Consider the following 16,524-nt stretch of genomic DNA (forward strand, 5'->3'; position numbering starts at 1 on the left):
TCAGTAATTGTGTTGGGCAGGAGCATGCTCCACATTTTATAAAGGAAATACCTGGCACCCAGAGCTCAAGATCTTAAACATATGGACTTTGCAGCAGAGCCCAGCTGGCTTAGCATCCAGTTGCTCAGCTCCTTCCAGCACAATCTGAGTCAGACCCAGGCTATCTCTATGAATGAACATCACAAGAAGTATTATCTAAACTTGAGCAACAGGATATATAGCCTTATATGAAATCATAAAGAAAGGGGCACTTATATATATTCTTTATTGCTCTTGATAAAGCCAAAAAATGCAATAAATTATATGACAAATGGAGAAACAACAGCGATAAATTTGGCTGCTATGAATATCGAAAAAAGAAAACAGAAGTTGTTGTTAGGTGCCACTGAGTCGATTTCAACTCAGAGCAATCTTAGCACAATGGAACTGAACACTGCCTAGTACTATACCATCTTTACAACTGTTGCTGCGCTTGAGTCCACGGTTTCAGCCATGGTGTCAGCCTATCTCCTTGAGGACGGCTCCTCTCTTTCACTGCCTCTCCACCCTATCAAACACGATGTCCTTCTCCAGGGACTGGTCTCTCCTGACAACGTGCCCAAAGTATGTGAGACAAACTCTCTCCACCCTTGCCTGAGGAGCACTCTGGCTGTACTTCTGCTAAAACACATCTTTCCTGATTTTAAACCATGAAGTATTTCCTTGTTCGGTTTAGACAACTGCCTTTTGATCCATGTGCAAGTTCAGCATATGAGCACACGAAGTGCCCTGGAATTCCCATTCTTCTCCAGGCGATCCATAGTTTATGATCCACAGTCAAATGCCTTGGTGTAGTCAGTAAAGCACATGTAAACATCTTTCTGATATTCTCTGTTATGAGCCAAGATCCATGCGACATCAGCGACCATATCCCTTGTTCCATGCCCTCTTCTGAATCCTGCCTGAACTTATGGCAGCTCCCTGTCAAGGTATGGCCGCAGCCATTGTTGGAAGATCTTAAGTAAAATTTTACCAGCAGGTGCTATCAGCGACATAGTTGGGGGATTCTGTTGGGCCACCTTTCTTTGGAATGGATCCAATAAGGATCTTTTCCAGTCTGTTGGCCAAGTAGCTGTCTCCCAAACTTTCTAGCATAGATGAGCGAGTGCTTCTAGGGCTTCATCAGCTTGTTGAAGCATTTCAGTTTGTATCCCATCAATTCCTGGAGTCTTGCTTTTTTGGCTAATACTTTCAATGCAGCTTGAACGTCTTCCTTCGGCACCATTGGTTCTTAGTCATATGCCACCTCCTGAAATGGCAGAATGTCAACTAAATCTTTCTGGTGTAGTGGCTGCGTAGTCTCTCCATCGTCTTTGGATGCTTCCTGCATCATTCAATATTTTTCCCGTAGAATCTTTCAAGATTGCAACTGGAAGCTTGAATTTTTTCTTGAGTTCTTTCAGTTTAATGCGCTGGCTGTGCTCATCACTGGATTCCTAATTCTAGGTCTTTGCACATTTCATTGTTGTCGTTGTCTTTGTCTTTTTCTAGCTGACGTTTGAAATTGTCTATCCAGCTCTTTGACTTCATCCTTCCTTTCACGTGCCTCAGATAGTCTAGGGTTAAGAGCAAGTTTCAGAATCTCTTCTGACATCAACTTTGATCTTTTCTTTCCTGTTTTTTTGGGGGTCTTTTTTGCTTTTTCGAGTAGCCTTTTGCTTTCTTCACGATATTCTTGATGTCCTCCCACAACTCATCAGATCTCTTTGGTCATTAGTGTCCAATGCAGCAAATCTGTTCTTCTGATGTCCTTGAACTTCAGGTGGGATACTCGAGGTCGCATTTTGGCTCTCAAGGACTTGTTTTCATTTTCATCAGCCTTATCCTGAATTTACATATGCACAGATGAACCAGTCATTCCCCATCAGCCAGTGCGGCTCCCCTCTCACGGTCTCACCCACGCCACGGCATCACAGCTCCTCCTCCGTCAAATCCCCAGGGACCTCTGACCTCTGGACCAAGGCCCCACTGTCCTGCATTATCCCAACAATGTTCTGCGCTTCCATTCACTAAGCCTCAACAGCTGACAATGTTTTGAAGCGGAGCGTAAAGTTTTCAGTGGCTCCTTCCTCCAAAGTGGGGCTAGGAGTCCTTCCTTGTTGTCTGTCCTTAGTCCGAAAGCTCTGCTGAAACCTGTTCACTCTGACTGACCTTGGCTGGCATTTGAAATACTTGGGACAGAGCCTCCAGGATAAAAGCAACACACAAGCCACCGCAGCATGACAAACTGACGCACATGTTGTAAGGGAAGAAGAAGAAGAAGGGAAAAAAACCAATTAAGGAAAGATCAAACTTATTTTTTTAAGCCATACTGCCGGTAGGTGTATGCAAAGGCTGCAAGAAATGGAGGTACAGCCTGAACAATGAATTAAACACGACATGAGACTTTTAACAAGATTGGTTCAATGTTTTATTTCTGCTAATGTTATGCATAATGAAGATTTCCTTGGCCAGTGCAAATAGTTTTAGAGCAGTGAGTGAGTAGCTAGAGCTAGTAGAGTTAACATGCAATACAATCTTGAAACTACGGGAGAAGTGCTTGAACTGCAACGTCACTTTTTTTTTTTAAACCAAATAAGTTGACCGAGCAAATATTGAATAGAAAACAGTATCTGGTTCTTTCATATTCCAAATGGAAAACTGCTCTGGTAGAAAATTCCATTTTTCTCTGTCTTTGTAGATGAGAGGAGTAGGTAGCAGCATGCGGACTACAGAATGTCGCTAGTGAAAACATGTCCATTTAAGAAGATATTTTTTCCACAAGAAAAAAAATCAATGATCAAATAAATTTAACATGATTATGGTAAAATATGATAAATTTTCAGTTTATAATTTGGCATAATATATTAAGAAATTTTCAAACATTAAACAATATAACATCAATATCCACTAAACCCTACTAGCACAACAGTAATATTTCTAAAAAAACAAACAAAAAACAGTAGTAATATTCCTAAAGCTTAGGTAATAGTTAATATCATGACAATCTAATTCCCATATGAAGTCTGTAACCAAGCATACCCTACTGTGGAAGCTGGTCCAGGAACCATCTTTCTCTGGGATTCCCCACGATTCATAAGTATTTCAGAGTTCGCTCATGTTGAATCCCACAATTTCTTACTGAGCACGCTTTCAGTTTTGAACGCGGAGGCATAGACTTGTCACAATTTTGAAAAGAATGGAAGACCTTCATACATGTCAGATTTCAGTTTTATCCAATCATTAATTTTCTGTAGAGTTGTTTTTTCTCGACTTAATATTTTTGCAGCTTTCCTCATTTTTTCTTCATTTCGTTCTATGTACTTCAACCCTTCCAACTGCAGTTGATCCAGCTTTTCATTTCGGCTTTCATCTAGAGGGATGTTTTCACACATGACAGGATTGAACCGAAAGTACGTGTCAGAAGGCAGGAGGCCATCCAGCATGACATGGACTTCTGTTAACACAAAAAGAGGGGTGGGAAGAATATGAACATCGACTTGTTCGGTATCGAGATATCAACTTCTATCTTCATGGAGGTTCCAAAGCCATGGTTATTACACCACTCAAGCGAGTAAACGGGAATGAGTAAGGAATTCATAGTAATGAATACCGCTAGAAACCATTTCATATCGTTCTGCTCCACTAGGATGTTTGCATCAGGACTCTCCCCTCCGGCCTTGGATCAGACTCTGTATACGCCTGATGTGGGTCCACTTTTCTTCCAATGTTTTTAATTGGGGGTGTGTGTGTGTGCAAAGAATCAATTTCATTGAGATGAAATTTACATTTTTAACAGATTTAATTCACACATCACACATTTCAATAGTTCAATTATATTCAAAAGGGGCTCATCATCATCACAATAAGCTTTAAGACATTTCTTCTCCCTTGCTATCATTTTTCAGATCCCCACTACTACCAACCTCCCCTGCCATGCCCCTAGGAAACTATTAATCCAGTTGCTGTCTCTATAGATTTGATCTCTCGTGGATTTGGATGACAGTGAAAGCCGGAGTTCATTTGCAGGTTCCCCCATGTGGATTAAGCCTCTGCTGAACCCTATGACTATGGACCAGGAATGGGAATGCCTTGTAGTCAGACAGAGTCACTTTGTATGGTGGATCACTACAGTTTATAGTTAGGTTAAAATGTGACATCTTGTCAATGATTGCTTCTGATCCAAAGCATGTTTGTTCTAGCTTTTAATACTTTCTGCTTTCTTTTCTATTGAAATTGACACATTTTAAAAAGGCATCACTTTTAAGTACATAATTTGCTAGTACACATGTGAGTTGCTGTCAGATTGTTCTGACTGAAAGTGAACCTGTGAGTCTTGAGTGGAAGAATGCTCCATTGGGTGTCCAAGGTTCCTGGATGGTACACACTCAGCTACTACTAAAGGGTTGGCAGTTCGAGTCCACCCAGGCATACTTTACAAGAAATGCCTGGCAATACACTTCTGCAAAGCAAGCCATCGAGAGTCCTATGGAGCACACTTCTACTCTGGGAGTACAAGAGGTTAAGAGGAGTCAGGGTAAGCTCAAAGGCAGTGCAACTGAGTCACACACACACACACACACACAATTTCAATTGTTCCCTGAATAGTATGTCAAATACAATAGATTTTTGTTTGTTGACTTTGCGTTCATCAACCTTGCTAAACTCTTTAAGTAGTTTTATTTAAAATTTTTCAATTCCTTAGGGTTGCCTACATAAAGTTACTTTTTTGTCTGTAAGTACAGTTCTTCCTCCTTTCTCATTGATATGCCTCTAATTTACTTTTACTGCTTTTCTGCACGCAAAGACCTTCAGCACAACTTCATTTTGAAGAGGTGAGAACCGGTCTAATACTCTATTTCTATTCTAGGTGGAAACCATTCGCGATGTTAACTCAAGTTGGTTTGTTTCTGTAGGTGCTCTTTCGCGTCCATTTTTAAATGTTAAACCAATCCCCTAATGCTAGACGAGTCCTGCTTAGTCATGCTGTGTCGTCATTTTTATTGGCTGCTGGATTTAGTATTTCTGCAAGTCTATTAACGGTGGCATCAGTCGTCTTCTGAGTCTTATAATAGGCTGGCCTTATAGAAGGAGTTGGGAAGCAGTGTTTTCTGGAAGTGTATGTGTAGAAGTCATACTATGTTCCTACGTAGTTGATATAATTCACCAGTAAAGCCACCTACACTGGGAGTTTTTTGGCAGGCAAAGTTTTTAAACTATAAATTCAATTCTTTTCATTGGTACAGGCCAATTCAGAGTAACTATTTCTTAGATAATTAAAGTACCAGCAGTTAATTTTTTTAAGGAGTTTGACCACTTCATCTGCAGAAAGCAGCAACCAAGGGAGATTTTGACCAAAGTAAAGTGGCAAAACTAAACCCTGTCTCTGTGGTGTTTGACAAAGTTAAAACAAAATCAGCAAAGTATATGAACTCTGAGCCCCTATGATTTTCCATAACGTTAAGTGACTAGAGAAGTGTTTCTTTCCCTCCCCCCTAGTCAGGGGGCAGACGAGTGTTTGCTGAGAGGCACCGGATAGATGTACCCTGACAGAGCATCTTGATGCTATAAGAGGTCTCTAGGAAATGGACTGCCACAAGCCAGTTGCTTTTACCCCTCACTCTAGTACAAGGGTGGGGAATGTCCAGCCCACAGGCCATAAAAGACCCCAAAATCCATCAGAGCCCACTACCGCCACAGGGTTCCCCAAGGTGAAGCACTTCCAGCAGCACTTCAGGGGTGAGTTACATGTTTAACTCCTCTTGCCTGAGAATGATGTCAAATATCCAAATGGTCCTTGGCAGAAAAAAGTTTCCCACCTCTGTTCTAAAAAGTATCTATCTTATGACTAGCAAAATATTTTGAGCCAGGCTCATACTTTTGAAATGAAGTTGATAAGATACAGTTTGCTGATGTCAGATGGGATATTGTACAAGTGTTCACTCGGCCAGCAGGTTGAGGCTGTGCAGTACCTACCTGAGACTGTGACCAGGGCGCTTATCAACTTGCATGTAGCTGGATCTGCTGGAAGGCATGGGCACTGACGACTAGTTGGTTATGAAGTGTGCTTAGATTACTTGCTTTTAATGTGAGCAGGGATGTGATTAAATGTACTAGCTTGCTTTATTTCTCTGTGTGTGTTTCCCCCATGTGCACTTTGTTTTCTTATTTCCGCTACCTTTGGATGGTTTTAAAAAAATAATTTTAACATTTACCCATTTTGTCTCCATTATTGGCTTATTAGTGCTATTCCTCTGGCCCTTTTTACTTATAAGCTTTTATAAAAATATAATATACATGTTTAACTTATCACAATCTCCCTTCAAATACAGTAACAGACTTCTAATTCCTACCCTCACTGGTGATGTAGTGGTTACATCTAGGGATGCTAACTTCAAGGTCAGCAGTTCAAAACCACCAGGCACTCCAAGAGATAGAGATAGGGCTGTCTACTCCCATAAGCAGTTCCAGTCTTGGAAACGCATAGGACAGTCTACCCTGTCCTATGGGATCACAAGGAGTCAGCAGGGACGCCAGGGCGGGGGGAATGCCAACCGCCATCCTCTGTACTATCACTGCCATGCCTTTCACCACACATCATAAACAGTGCACTGTTCTACTACTCCCCAGTGAAGAGGTGACAGTAAACAGGAAAAAGTAAGGGAGTGGAGTCAGTCATGAACTAGAGAGGGCCTTACAGGTGAAGGGCACAGCAACTGCAGAGGCCTGGTAATAGACGAGTGCGTAGCAAGTTTGAGGAACAGCAAGAATTAAAGCATGGCTAGACACTGTGATGTCTTCAAAGGTTGATGGCAAACACACCTAGCTTTGAGTAGGGGATAGGCATGGTCTAACTTACACTTTAAAAGGATCGCTCTCACCTGCGCATGGAGACTAGCCGACCAGGGAGCAAAGTGGAAGTAAAGATTCAGTTCAGTTTGCTGCCAGCTGACTAATGTATTTTCATAAGCACGCCAAGTCTCTGATACTAGGTGTGTGTCCAACCCAACATGACTCCTTCTGTTGGGCTTCCCTGTGTCTGTTAAAGAGTCTCCACGCCACACTGCTGGTTCCTCCTTCACACTCCTGTCCAGCTGAAAGGAGGCACCGGCAGCACTGGATCCCAGATGGAGAGCAGTGTCTGGTCTGGCTTTCTCTGACAAGAAATGGGAGCAATCCAGGAAAACAAGGAAAGACATGCTGCTGTGAGCGTCCTAAAGCCACAGAATGCACATGGCACGTGCTCTTTTGAAGTTCGGACCAACAACTGTGCCCTGGAGGATTCTAGCACCCAGGAGGGAATCGAACAAGCAGACTAACCTTCTGTGTCCGTTGCACTGTTGATAACATGAGCGAGTTTGGTCTTCAAGCTGGTGTGCATTGTCGTGTTTTTCACATCACTCTCATAACGGCCAGTGCCCAAGGACACTATGCACTCTAGCGGGACGTCCGGCCAAAGACACTTGCACTCGTGCATCGCCAAGGCCGAAGGGTTATTGAGAAGTAAGCCTCCGTCCTGCCAAGTGCAAGTTGAAAACATACAGCACGCGTAAGTTCTTGTCACGGAATTATACTCACAAGCCCGAAACAAATATTGTATCTTAAACATTTACAATTCACATAAAGTTAAATTGTGTGATACACTGAACACTCGATTAGTTAAAGACAAGAGACTCTTTTAGAGCGAATTTATTTTATACAGTACAGTTGCAGTAAAGTCCCATGACACTCAGGGCCTCGTGAGTTAAGTGCCTTAGAAACCTTTCCTTTTCCACCATGAGAGCTCTTGGGTTGCTTTTATATTTTGCTCTACATTACCGAAATGAACGGAAGGTACCATTAACAACTTCAGTCAGCATGCGGCTAAAACATTCTTATGGACCATGAAGGGGAAACACCTCCCATCTTTGCATGAATTGTGCTGTTTATTTGTTTTGTTTTCATACCATAAAGGGGGAACTATTTATTTAAAAAATGATGATACCTCTTGATGTTAGCATTGCCAAGGCACTGTCCTCAAAGCCAAGTATCGCAAATAATACTCTGGCTTGGTCGGCGAGATCACATTATATTGGATAATAACGTTCCCAAATATGAACTAACCAACTCCCCAGAGAAAGTCAATTGGCTCTTTCATTATGGAACAGCCAGTCCGAGGCTAATGGTCTGTCAGGGTGGCGTATGTTACTCATCATCAATGTGCGGCTCTGTGATCCCCGTGGGATAACAGGAAACCACAGGGCTGTCCGGACTCTCCAAAAAGCGATGTGGTCACATCATTTCAGTCTCAGCTCTACTCTCCATATTACGGACCCTGGGTGGCTGGTAGGAGTGAGTTTGGTTTGAGAGATTTTATGTTCCATGTTCGTGAGGGCCTTTGGCTGTCACTTCCAATCCAACCCTTCTTCCTCCTGAGTTGCCCAATGCTACCATTCTCTAACTTCACCTCTTTGAAAGAATGTGTCTTATGTTGTCACACTGTGAGTTTTATAGGGCAAGACTGATTTTAAAGGATATCTCCTTGATAGAAGTGTATTTATTCATAAGCAAACCACGTCTCAGGTCTTAGTCCCCTTTCATAAGCATTCCTTTGTGGCTGAGATGTGCCTAACTTCAGATTATCTCAGAAACCCCAAAACTCAGAATCAGGAAATAGGTAACCTAAGACCCAAAACAAACAAACAAACAAACAAAAAACATTGTTGAGAACAAGAGGGGTCGGAGCAGAGATCCAAAACCGATCTGTAGACAATGGGACATCCCCTCACAGAAGGGTCACAAGGAAGGGATGAGTCAACCAGAGTGCAGTTTAGCACCGATGTGACACACAACATTCCTCTGGTTCCTAGAGGCTTCTTCATCCCCCACTGTCATGACTCCCATCCTGCCTTTTACTGTGGTCCAGACCAGCGCATACACTCAGGTCCGGATAAGAGCTCATGACACATGGAATCCAGGTCAGATAAATCCCTCAGGCACAGGAACGGGAGTAGCAATACCAGGAGGTGAAGAGGAAGGTGGGAAGAAACCATGGTGGAAGGGAGACAGCAGTCAGTGTAAGATAGTGAAAATAATAGTTTATAATTTATTAAGGTCCAAAAGGTCATGAAGGAGGGAGGATAAAAAGAGGAGCTGATACCAAGGCTCAGTCGAAAGAAAATGTTGTGAGAACGATGATGGCAACAAATGTACAAGTGTGTTTGACACAATGGATGGATGGATGGATGGATTGTGATAAGCGGTATACTAGCCCCCAATAAGATGATCTTAAAAAAAGAGAAAAAAGAAACCCAAAATCTACAGGTAGAAAAGTTCACCTTCTCCGCCGCTTGCCTCGGAGAAGCTAATCGGGTTCTGGAAGAAGGGGATTTGTGCTGAGGGCAGAAAAAGGAGAGAACTGCACCCGTGGGAGCAGAATGTCTGACTTTGTCGTAGATTCAACAGACTTAGTTTTCAGGGTACACCTCAGTAATGCAGCCAGATGATTACGCAGCACAACTGAGGAGATCCACCCAAGACAAGAACCCTCAAACAAACATACAAATTACAACTCAGACTGTGAGAAGCGGGGCTTCTGATACCAAGTAGGTTGCTTGCATTTACTCATTAAAGACTTAATGACCGTGTGCTCTTTGCCAGGCCCAAAAGTCTGAAAGTCACTCAATGCAATTTTGTCTACTTGACAATTAATACATCTGTAAATACTGTAATAATATTCTCCTCTTTAGAATCAAAGGCAAATTAAATCTCCTCATCCACCTACTCCTACCTCTTAATTAGAGGACTACTTTCAATAACTGCTCAAATAGAATATCAATCTATAATTTATACTCGACTTGACTCCAAAATGGATATGAAGTACATTAAAACATATATCAGCCATCACAAGTAATATTTTAAAACTAGAACTGGGGCTAATTAAATGTAATTACTCAAATAATTTAGAAATGAAAGAGTTTTAATAAGTGTCAAAATTCAGTTTTAAACTTTATAGCAACTTGTGACAGCTTGGAAAGACATTGGTACATTGCTTGAATGTTTTATTTCTTAAACCCATAAAGACCATTCACATCTTAGAATATTCTCAATTAATGTTTGCTTTTTGAGGAAAAGAAAATTTCACAAAGCCCAACATGGAAGAAGCACACCAGCCTGTGTGATGATGAGATGTCGATGGGATCAGGTATCAGGCATCAGAAGGCGCAGAACAAACAATCATATTCATGTGAACGGGGAGGCGGGGACTGGGGTGGAGTGGAGATCCAAAGCCCATCTGTGGGCAGTTGGACCTCCCCTCACAGAAGGGTCACGAGGAAGGGACAAGCCAGCCAGAGTGTAGTATAGCACTGATGAAACACACAACATTCCTCTAGTTCTTTCATGCTTACCCCACCCTCCCAATCATGACCCCAGGTCTACCTTACAAATCCAGCTAGAACTTAGCATGTACACTGGTACACATAATAGCTCTCAACACACAGAATCCAGGACACATAAGCCCCTCAGGACCAATAATTGCAGTAGCGATACCATGAGGGTAGAGGGAAGGTGAGAGAAGAAACGGGGGAACTGATCACAATGATCAATTCATACCCATCCCCCTGGGGGGTGGGGGGGCAAACAACAGAAACATCAGTGAAGGGAGACAGTGGTGGAAGGGAAGATATGAAAATAATAATTTATAAATTATCAAGGGCTCATGTAGGAGAGGGAGGGAAAAAATGAGGAGTTGATACCAAGGGCTCAAGTAGAAATAAAATGTTTTGAAAAGGATGATGACGACATCTGTACAAATGGGCCTGACACAATGGATCGAGGGAGTGCTATAAGAACAGTAAGAGCCCCAATGAAATGATTAACAACCAAGAAAAGTTCACTTCTTCCTCCAAGTGTGGAAGGAGAAAAGACACAATAAGGAAACCATCGTTTGCTTCGACTCCTTATCCTATTGGAATATTCTTATTAAATGTCATTTTAAATCACCTTTTAAAATATCAATCATTAGAAATCACTGAAATAAATGATTTATATAAAGTATATTCTCTGCGCATTGGCTCTATGCTTTATATAACATTTACATAAGAAGTTATCTTAATGTGAGGGTCGAGCTAAGTTGAAAAATAATAGTGGTCAATGCAAGCGTGACTAAGCAGACTAAGAAATATCACTAGTTTGCCGGGAACAGAAAAAGGCTCACTGAATTACTCTGGTTTACTCTACTTCTTCTGTAGGACTGAATTCAACTTTAGATCTATTTTCTATTCACTAAGAACCTGAGAAAATGAGATCACTTCTGAAGTCTGGGAATACACTGTTGTGAAAGGTAACTGCGCATCACTTTTGACTCTTACTAATATCAGAGTGCGGCCCCTGGAAGAAGACGCCGTGCTTGGTGAGGCAGAGGGCAGCGAACCCGAGGGAGGCTCTCCACACGAGGGTTGAAGAGCAACGGTGACGTGGCACTGGGTGGCAGGGTGTTGCTCTGTTGCACCTGGGTCGCTGCGGGTTGAAAGCAACCCAACATCGCCTAACAACAACTATATACAGTCTCAGAAACGGGGGGGGGGGGGGGAGTGTTGGGGTGGCAGCTCTCCCTGTCTTATAGGGTGCCCATAAGTTGACATTGATTAGATGGCAAAGCATTTGGTTTGGTTTTGGAAGAAGATATGGTCAAAATTCCCATAAATAGTAGGTGTTGTACAGTGAATTAATTAATATGGCTTTTCTAGCTAGGTCTTTGTAACGCCCATCAATCAACTGAGTGGGGCCATGCAGATTGGGTGTGCTTCCTCTTTTTCTGGTGGGTCTGGGTAAGAGAAGGTGGGGAAAATACTGACAGGATTATTAGAGGGTTAATTATGATCTAAAAACCTTGAACCTCTAAAGAGGAGATTGGTCGTTTTTGCCATCCTGCTAGGTATAAATTAGCCCGTTGGCAGTAGAGATCAGTAGAGAGCTTGTTATTGGGACCCTGAGATCCCAGCCTGATGACCCTCCTTGATCCAGAAGAACCAACTGTGACACCAGAGGAGCAGGAGAACCAAGAGCACGAGAGTCAGCTGCCCGGGCCACGCAGTGAGCTCAGCCGGCCCCTCGGGTAGCAGGCTCGAGTCCAGAGCCAGTGTGTCCGGGAACTGACTGGGGAGCCAGGCGTGCTGACGCAGAGATAAAGCGGGAGTACCTTCTGGCGGAGCCTACGAGGGAGTGACGTGCCCGCTGGGCACTCACCGCAACACTGAAGGCTTTGGCATCTTGCCTGAACTGGGACTGCAAACTTTTTTTTTCTTCCCAATTTCTTTTAGTTCTTTATCATGTGCTTTTCTTAAATCATTTTATTGGGGGGATTGTACAGCTCTTATCACAATCCATACATCCATCTATGGAATCAAGCACATTTGTACACTTGTTGCCATCATCATTTTCAAAACATTTTCTTTCTATTTGAGCCCTTGATATCAGCTCATTTTTCCCCTCCCTCCCCCTTCCTCTCTCCCTCATGAACTCTTGATAAAAATTTGTAAGTTATTATTATTTTGTCATGTCTTACAACGACCAAAGTCTCCCTTCACCAACTTTTCTGCTGTAGAAAGATGATTGTGATCAGCTCCCCTTGTCTCCCCCCACCTTCCCCTTCCCCTCCTGGCATGGCTACTGTCAGGCTTGGTCCTCAGGGGTGTATGTCCGGGATGCCCTGGGCTTCCAGCTCTTAGACTGCAAAGTGTCAGGTGAATGAACAGTCTCGTCTTGCTCCTGCGGCGCACCTGCCCAGTGTGAACTCTGGTTAGCGACCTGATCCTTCACCAACGTGCCACCAGGACTCCTCATCAATCGTGATGGTTAAATGAGATGATGCAGGTAAAGCACTATGTGAATGTCCAGCACACGGCTAATTTACCGTCTATCATTATTACGACCTCATCATGTCCTTGAGCCATAAGGGAGCGTTTGTGGTTCTGTGCTGTCAGCAACTTGAGACTCATGTGAAAACTGTCACCACATTTGAAAAGCCAGCCACATTTTCCCGCCCAAAGTTACCCTAATTGGCTGTGAATCTACAATGCACCCTCAGGCCAGAAGGCTTAAGAGAAACTAACTTTTGCCATATGAAAACACGGAGACAAAAGTGTCCTGTCACCGTAACCAATCCCTTGGGAGGTCAGTGACCTTTCCTAATTGCTGGCTCTCGGTAATCGTGTGAAACTCACCAAGATAAAAGGTCAACGAGCGAAGCCAGAGCTAGAAAGACAACTTACGTGATGGAGATTGTTTCCCAGCGCGTACTCGGCGAAGTAGCCCGGAGCGGCGGACGAGGCCCTGATGGCCTGCCACAGTTTATAGTGACAGCCCCCCAGGTAGTGCGAGTTGATCCCGGGAAAGTGCCCATAGTTCCGGAACACGAAGGCTTTCGGCGTGACGCCCTTGTTGACCACCGTGCTTACAGCGGCTACCTAGCGAACGAAAGGGGGAGGGAGCGGTGCGTTAGGACAGCAGCAAACGGGTATATTCTATTTCTCCAGGAGAGTGAGCAACGTCCACCTGTGCACAACCAATCATACGATGCACAACCCCAGTACAACGGTGAGCAAAGGACACCGGACCTTTTCAATAGGTGCTTGTTGATGAGAAAATAGAAACGCACACTGGGACAGTATTGAGAACTGTACTTGAAGAGAGCACTAGGAAAACATGACTGGATGCATTGCTTAGAGCAGGGGTGTCAAGCTGGCGGCCCGCGGGCCGCATGCAGCCCCTGAGGTAATTTTTTTGTGAACTGCAATGCTCTGAAATAAGATGAAAATAGAAAAAAAATGGTTATGAAGAAAATAGTGCGTAGGGGAGATCCAGGCAATGCTGTACACAGAATTCCCTCATTAACCCTTTAACTGCTGAAGACGAGTATGCATGTGGCTCAGGGTCTTTCCTGGGGGCCTGTGGACGTGGATAAGCACGCTGACTCGGTTCCGGTGATGTTTGGAAGCACGATGTCTGCCACTCTCAGTGTCACGTAGTGCAAACAGACCCCAATAGCAAAAAGGTTAAAAAGAGCACTTTGGGTTGTGCTGTTATGAATCATACTGAGCGGCAGCGCTAGTTAACATTTTTAGAGGGAAGTCATTACGATTGTGCATCATGTTTGTCAGTTGTCCAACATTTTGTGCTTTTTATTAGTTACTTTGTTATATTTTCCGGTCACAACATAAGAGGTAAGTGAAAACCAGGAGGAGAAAAGTGCTGGCAAGTTTCAGGTAAAAAAGAGTAATTTTAGTTTTATAAATACATTACATAAGTGCTTAAATAAAAGCAATTATAGTGTTTTAATTATCCTATCCACATTCCCTGAATCCTCACTTCAAAATATAAATTCAACAAAATTTGTAAGTGTGGCCCACGTGAATCTTGTCTGTTGCACCAAATGGCCCACGTTTGAATTAAGTTTGACACCCCTGATTTAAAGATATTACATATACCTTTATGTAATAATTAATGCGTCAATGTAGCAATGGGTGACTAAAACTTATTTACTAAGGGCTATTTGCATTATATTTCTACACTAGGGTTTGTCTTTGTGTTCTTGGAAAGCATCAGAACCCCGCAGATTGGCACACTCCCCACAAATGCTCATGTTGTTACTAGGGGCCATTGAGCTGGTTCTGACCTCTGATGACCCTGCGCACTACAGAAGGAAACTGCCCAGTCCTCAGCCATCGTCACAGCTGTTCCTGGGCCTGAGGCCCTGTCTCAGCCACCATGTCCATCCATCTCCTTGAGGGCCTTCCACTTGCCCCTGCCCCTCTACTTTAGCAAGTCTGATGTCCTGCTCCGGGGACCGCTTTCTCCAGGCAGCATATCCAAAGCATGTCTGAGGAAGTCTCGCCATCCTTGCCTCCAAGGAGCACTCTGGCCGTCCTTCGTCCACCACAGATGGGTTTGTCCTTCAACAGTCCATGGTCCCTTCAATACTCTTCTCCAGCACCACCATTCAGATGCATCGATTCTTCTTCGGTCTTCCGATGGAATGTCTAACTGTCACATGTACAGGAGGCAGCTGAAAACGTCAGGGCTGGGGTCAGGTGCACCTTAGTCCTTCCAGGAACATCCTTGCCCTCTGATACTGCGAAGCAGCCCTGGGCAGATGATTTATCCAAAGCAATTACGTCTTTTGTGGCTTCCATGAGCACTGATTGTGGATCCAAGCTAGATCAGTTATTGAATCAGTTATTGAAGTGTTGTACCTGGGTAATTTTATCTTAGAAATTATAATGTGGATTCACTCTTAGCCTTGGATCTTGTTGTTATCAGGTGAACTTACGTACAATGTGCTATATTTGCTTATATTTACCATGTTAACCCAAAAGGTCAAAGCCGTGTCTCATTGCTAAGTCCTGCCAGGGCCCTGCTTGCTTTGCTGTTTACTGAAGCAAAGTCAAACCTCAGATTACTGTGAGCGATCCACCTGTATCCTGAGGCCATTGTGGGTAAGAGGTGGCTATACACTGCAGCTGCAGTAAGAAACAGACTGGGGCGACACCACACAATCCCCCTACTCCCACGGCTCGTTACGCATAGTTCACAATTCCTCCCGCAAACAAGAAGTAGACTTGTAAAAAAATAAACAAGAGGTGTACTGTGTGCCTCCGGGTTCTTCTCAAAGAGCTACTGTCTCCTATGGCCTATAATGCCCTCCCTTTCCAGTCTCACCGTATATTGCTCTTGGCCCTTAGGTTCCAGGCTTGTTGGATGGCCTTCCTTCAGTTCATATGATTATCCAGATTCCTCTCGTACTGGGTCTTCTCTTTTCTAGGAACTCCTTAGCCTTTATTTTGACACCTCAAACCGCACTTCCTTAGGGAAGCCTTCTTCCAGGCCTCTTTAAGCAAATGCTTTCAGAGAACCGTCTGTGTGCTCCAGGGCACATCTTTCTGAGAAATGGTATCTCATTTATGTGATTGCTCGTTAATGCTTACTCTCCCCTACTGGGCTGTAAACTCCTTATCTAAGTTTGTTCACTAATGTATCTGAAGTGGCTTCCACAGGGCTAGCACAGTGGATGCATAATTAATATCACAGAATGAATGAAACAATTAATAATCTGGTGTGTTCTGGAGGAGCTTTGTTTGGTTTTTCAATGGCTATAGCTTATAATAAGGGAATAAATACAAAACTATATGGAATTCCAAGGGACATAAATCCTATTCCTTAATTAGAAAATCCATTAGGAGGACAGGAATTAGCTGAATGGCCCTGCATAACTGCCCAATAAACATCTGAAAGTCGGCTAAAGACTGTTTACATTTTCCAGTTCAAATATAAAAATATGAATTCTTATAGTACCCAAGCGAATGATGATAAGAACAAGCCACAAATTGATTTTTAATGCTAAGCTGAGCTAATGCTCCTTATTATAAAAGGAATTTTAAAGAAAGAAGCCTATAAAGAAAAATCCTTAGCAAATGAGAAAAGGGCCACCGAGGAGAGTTTTTGACCCAGGGGGGAAGCCTAAGGGTC

General features: G+C 43.3%; 1 protein-coding gene across 2 annotated transcripts in view; it reads right to left on the reverse strand.

Moving 5' to 3' along the window:
• Window positions 1–2,436: 2,436 nt before the first annotated feature.
• The window catches only part of PNPLA8 (patatin like domain 8, phospholipase A2), a 42,217-nt gene continuing 28,129 nt past the window's right edge, over window positions 2,437–16,524 (reverse strand). For both annotated transcript variants that reach the window (XM_075558560.1, XM_075558559.1), the window contains 3 exons: window positions 13,272–13,466; window positions 7,339–7,534; window positions 2,437–3,475 (listed from right to left, as the gene is read on the reverse strand). In XM_075558560.1, coding sequence (XP_075414675.1) covers window positions 3,201–3,475; window positions 7,339–7,534; window positions 13,272–13,466 — 666 coding nt within the window. In that variant the 3' untranslated portion in view covers window positions 2,437–3,200. The remainder of the gene's footprint in view (window positions 3,476–7,338; window positions 7,535–13,271; window positions 13,467–16,524) is intronic.

Source organism: Tenrec ecaudatus, chromosome 9 (genome assembly GCF_050624435.1).
Source record: "Tenrec ecaudatus isolate mTenEca1 chromosome 9, mTenEca1.hap1, whole genome shotgun sequence".
NCBI classification, from domain to species: domain Eukaryota; kingdom Metazoa; phylum Chordata; class Mammalia; order Afrosoricida; family Tenrecidae; genus Tenrec; species Tenrec ecaudatus.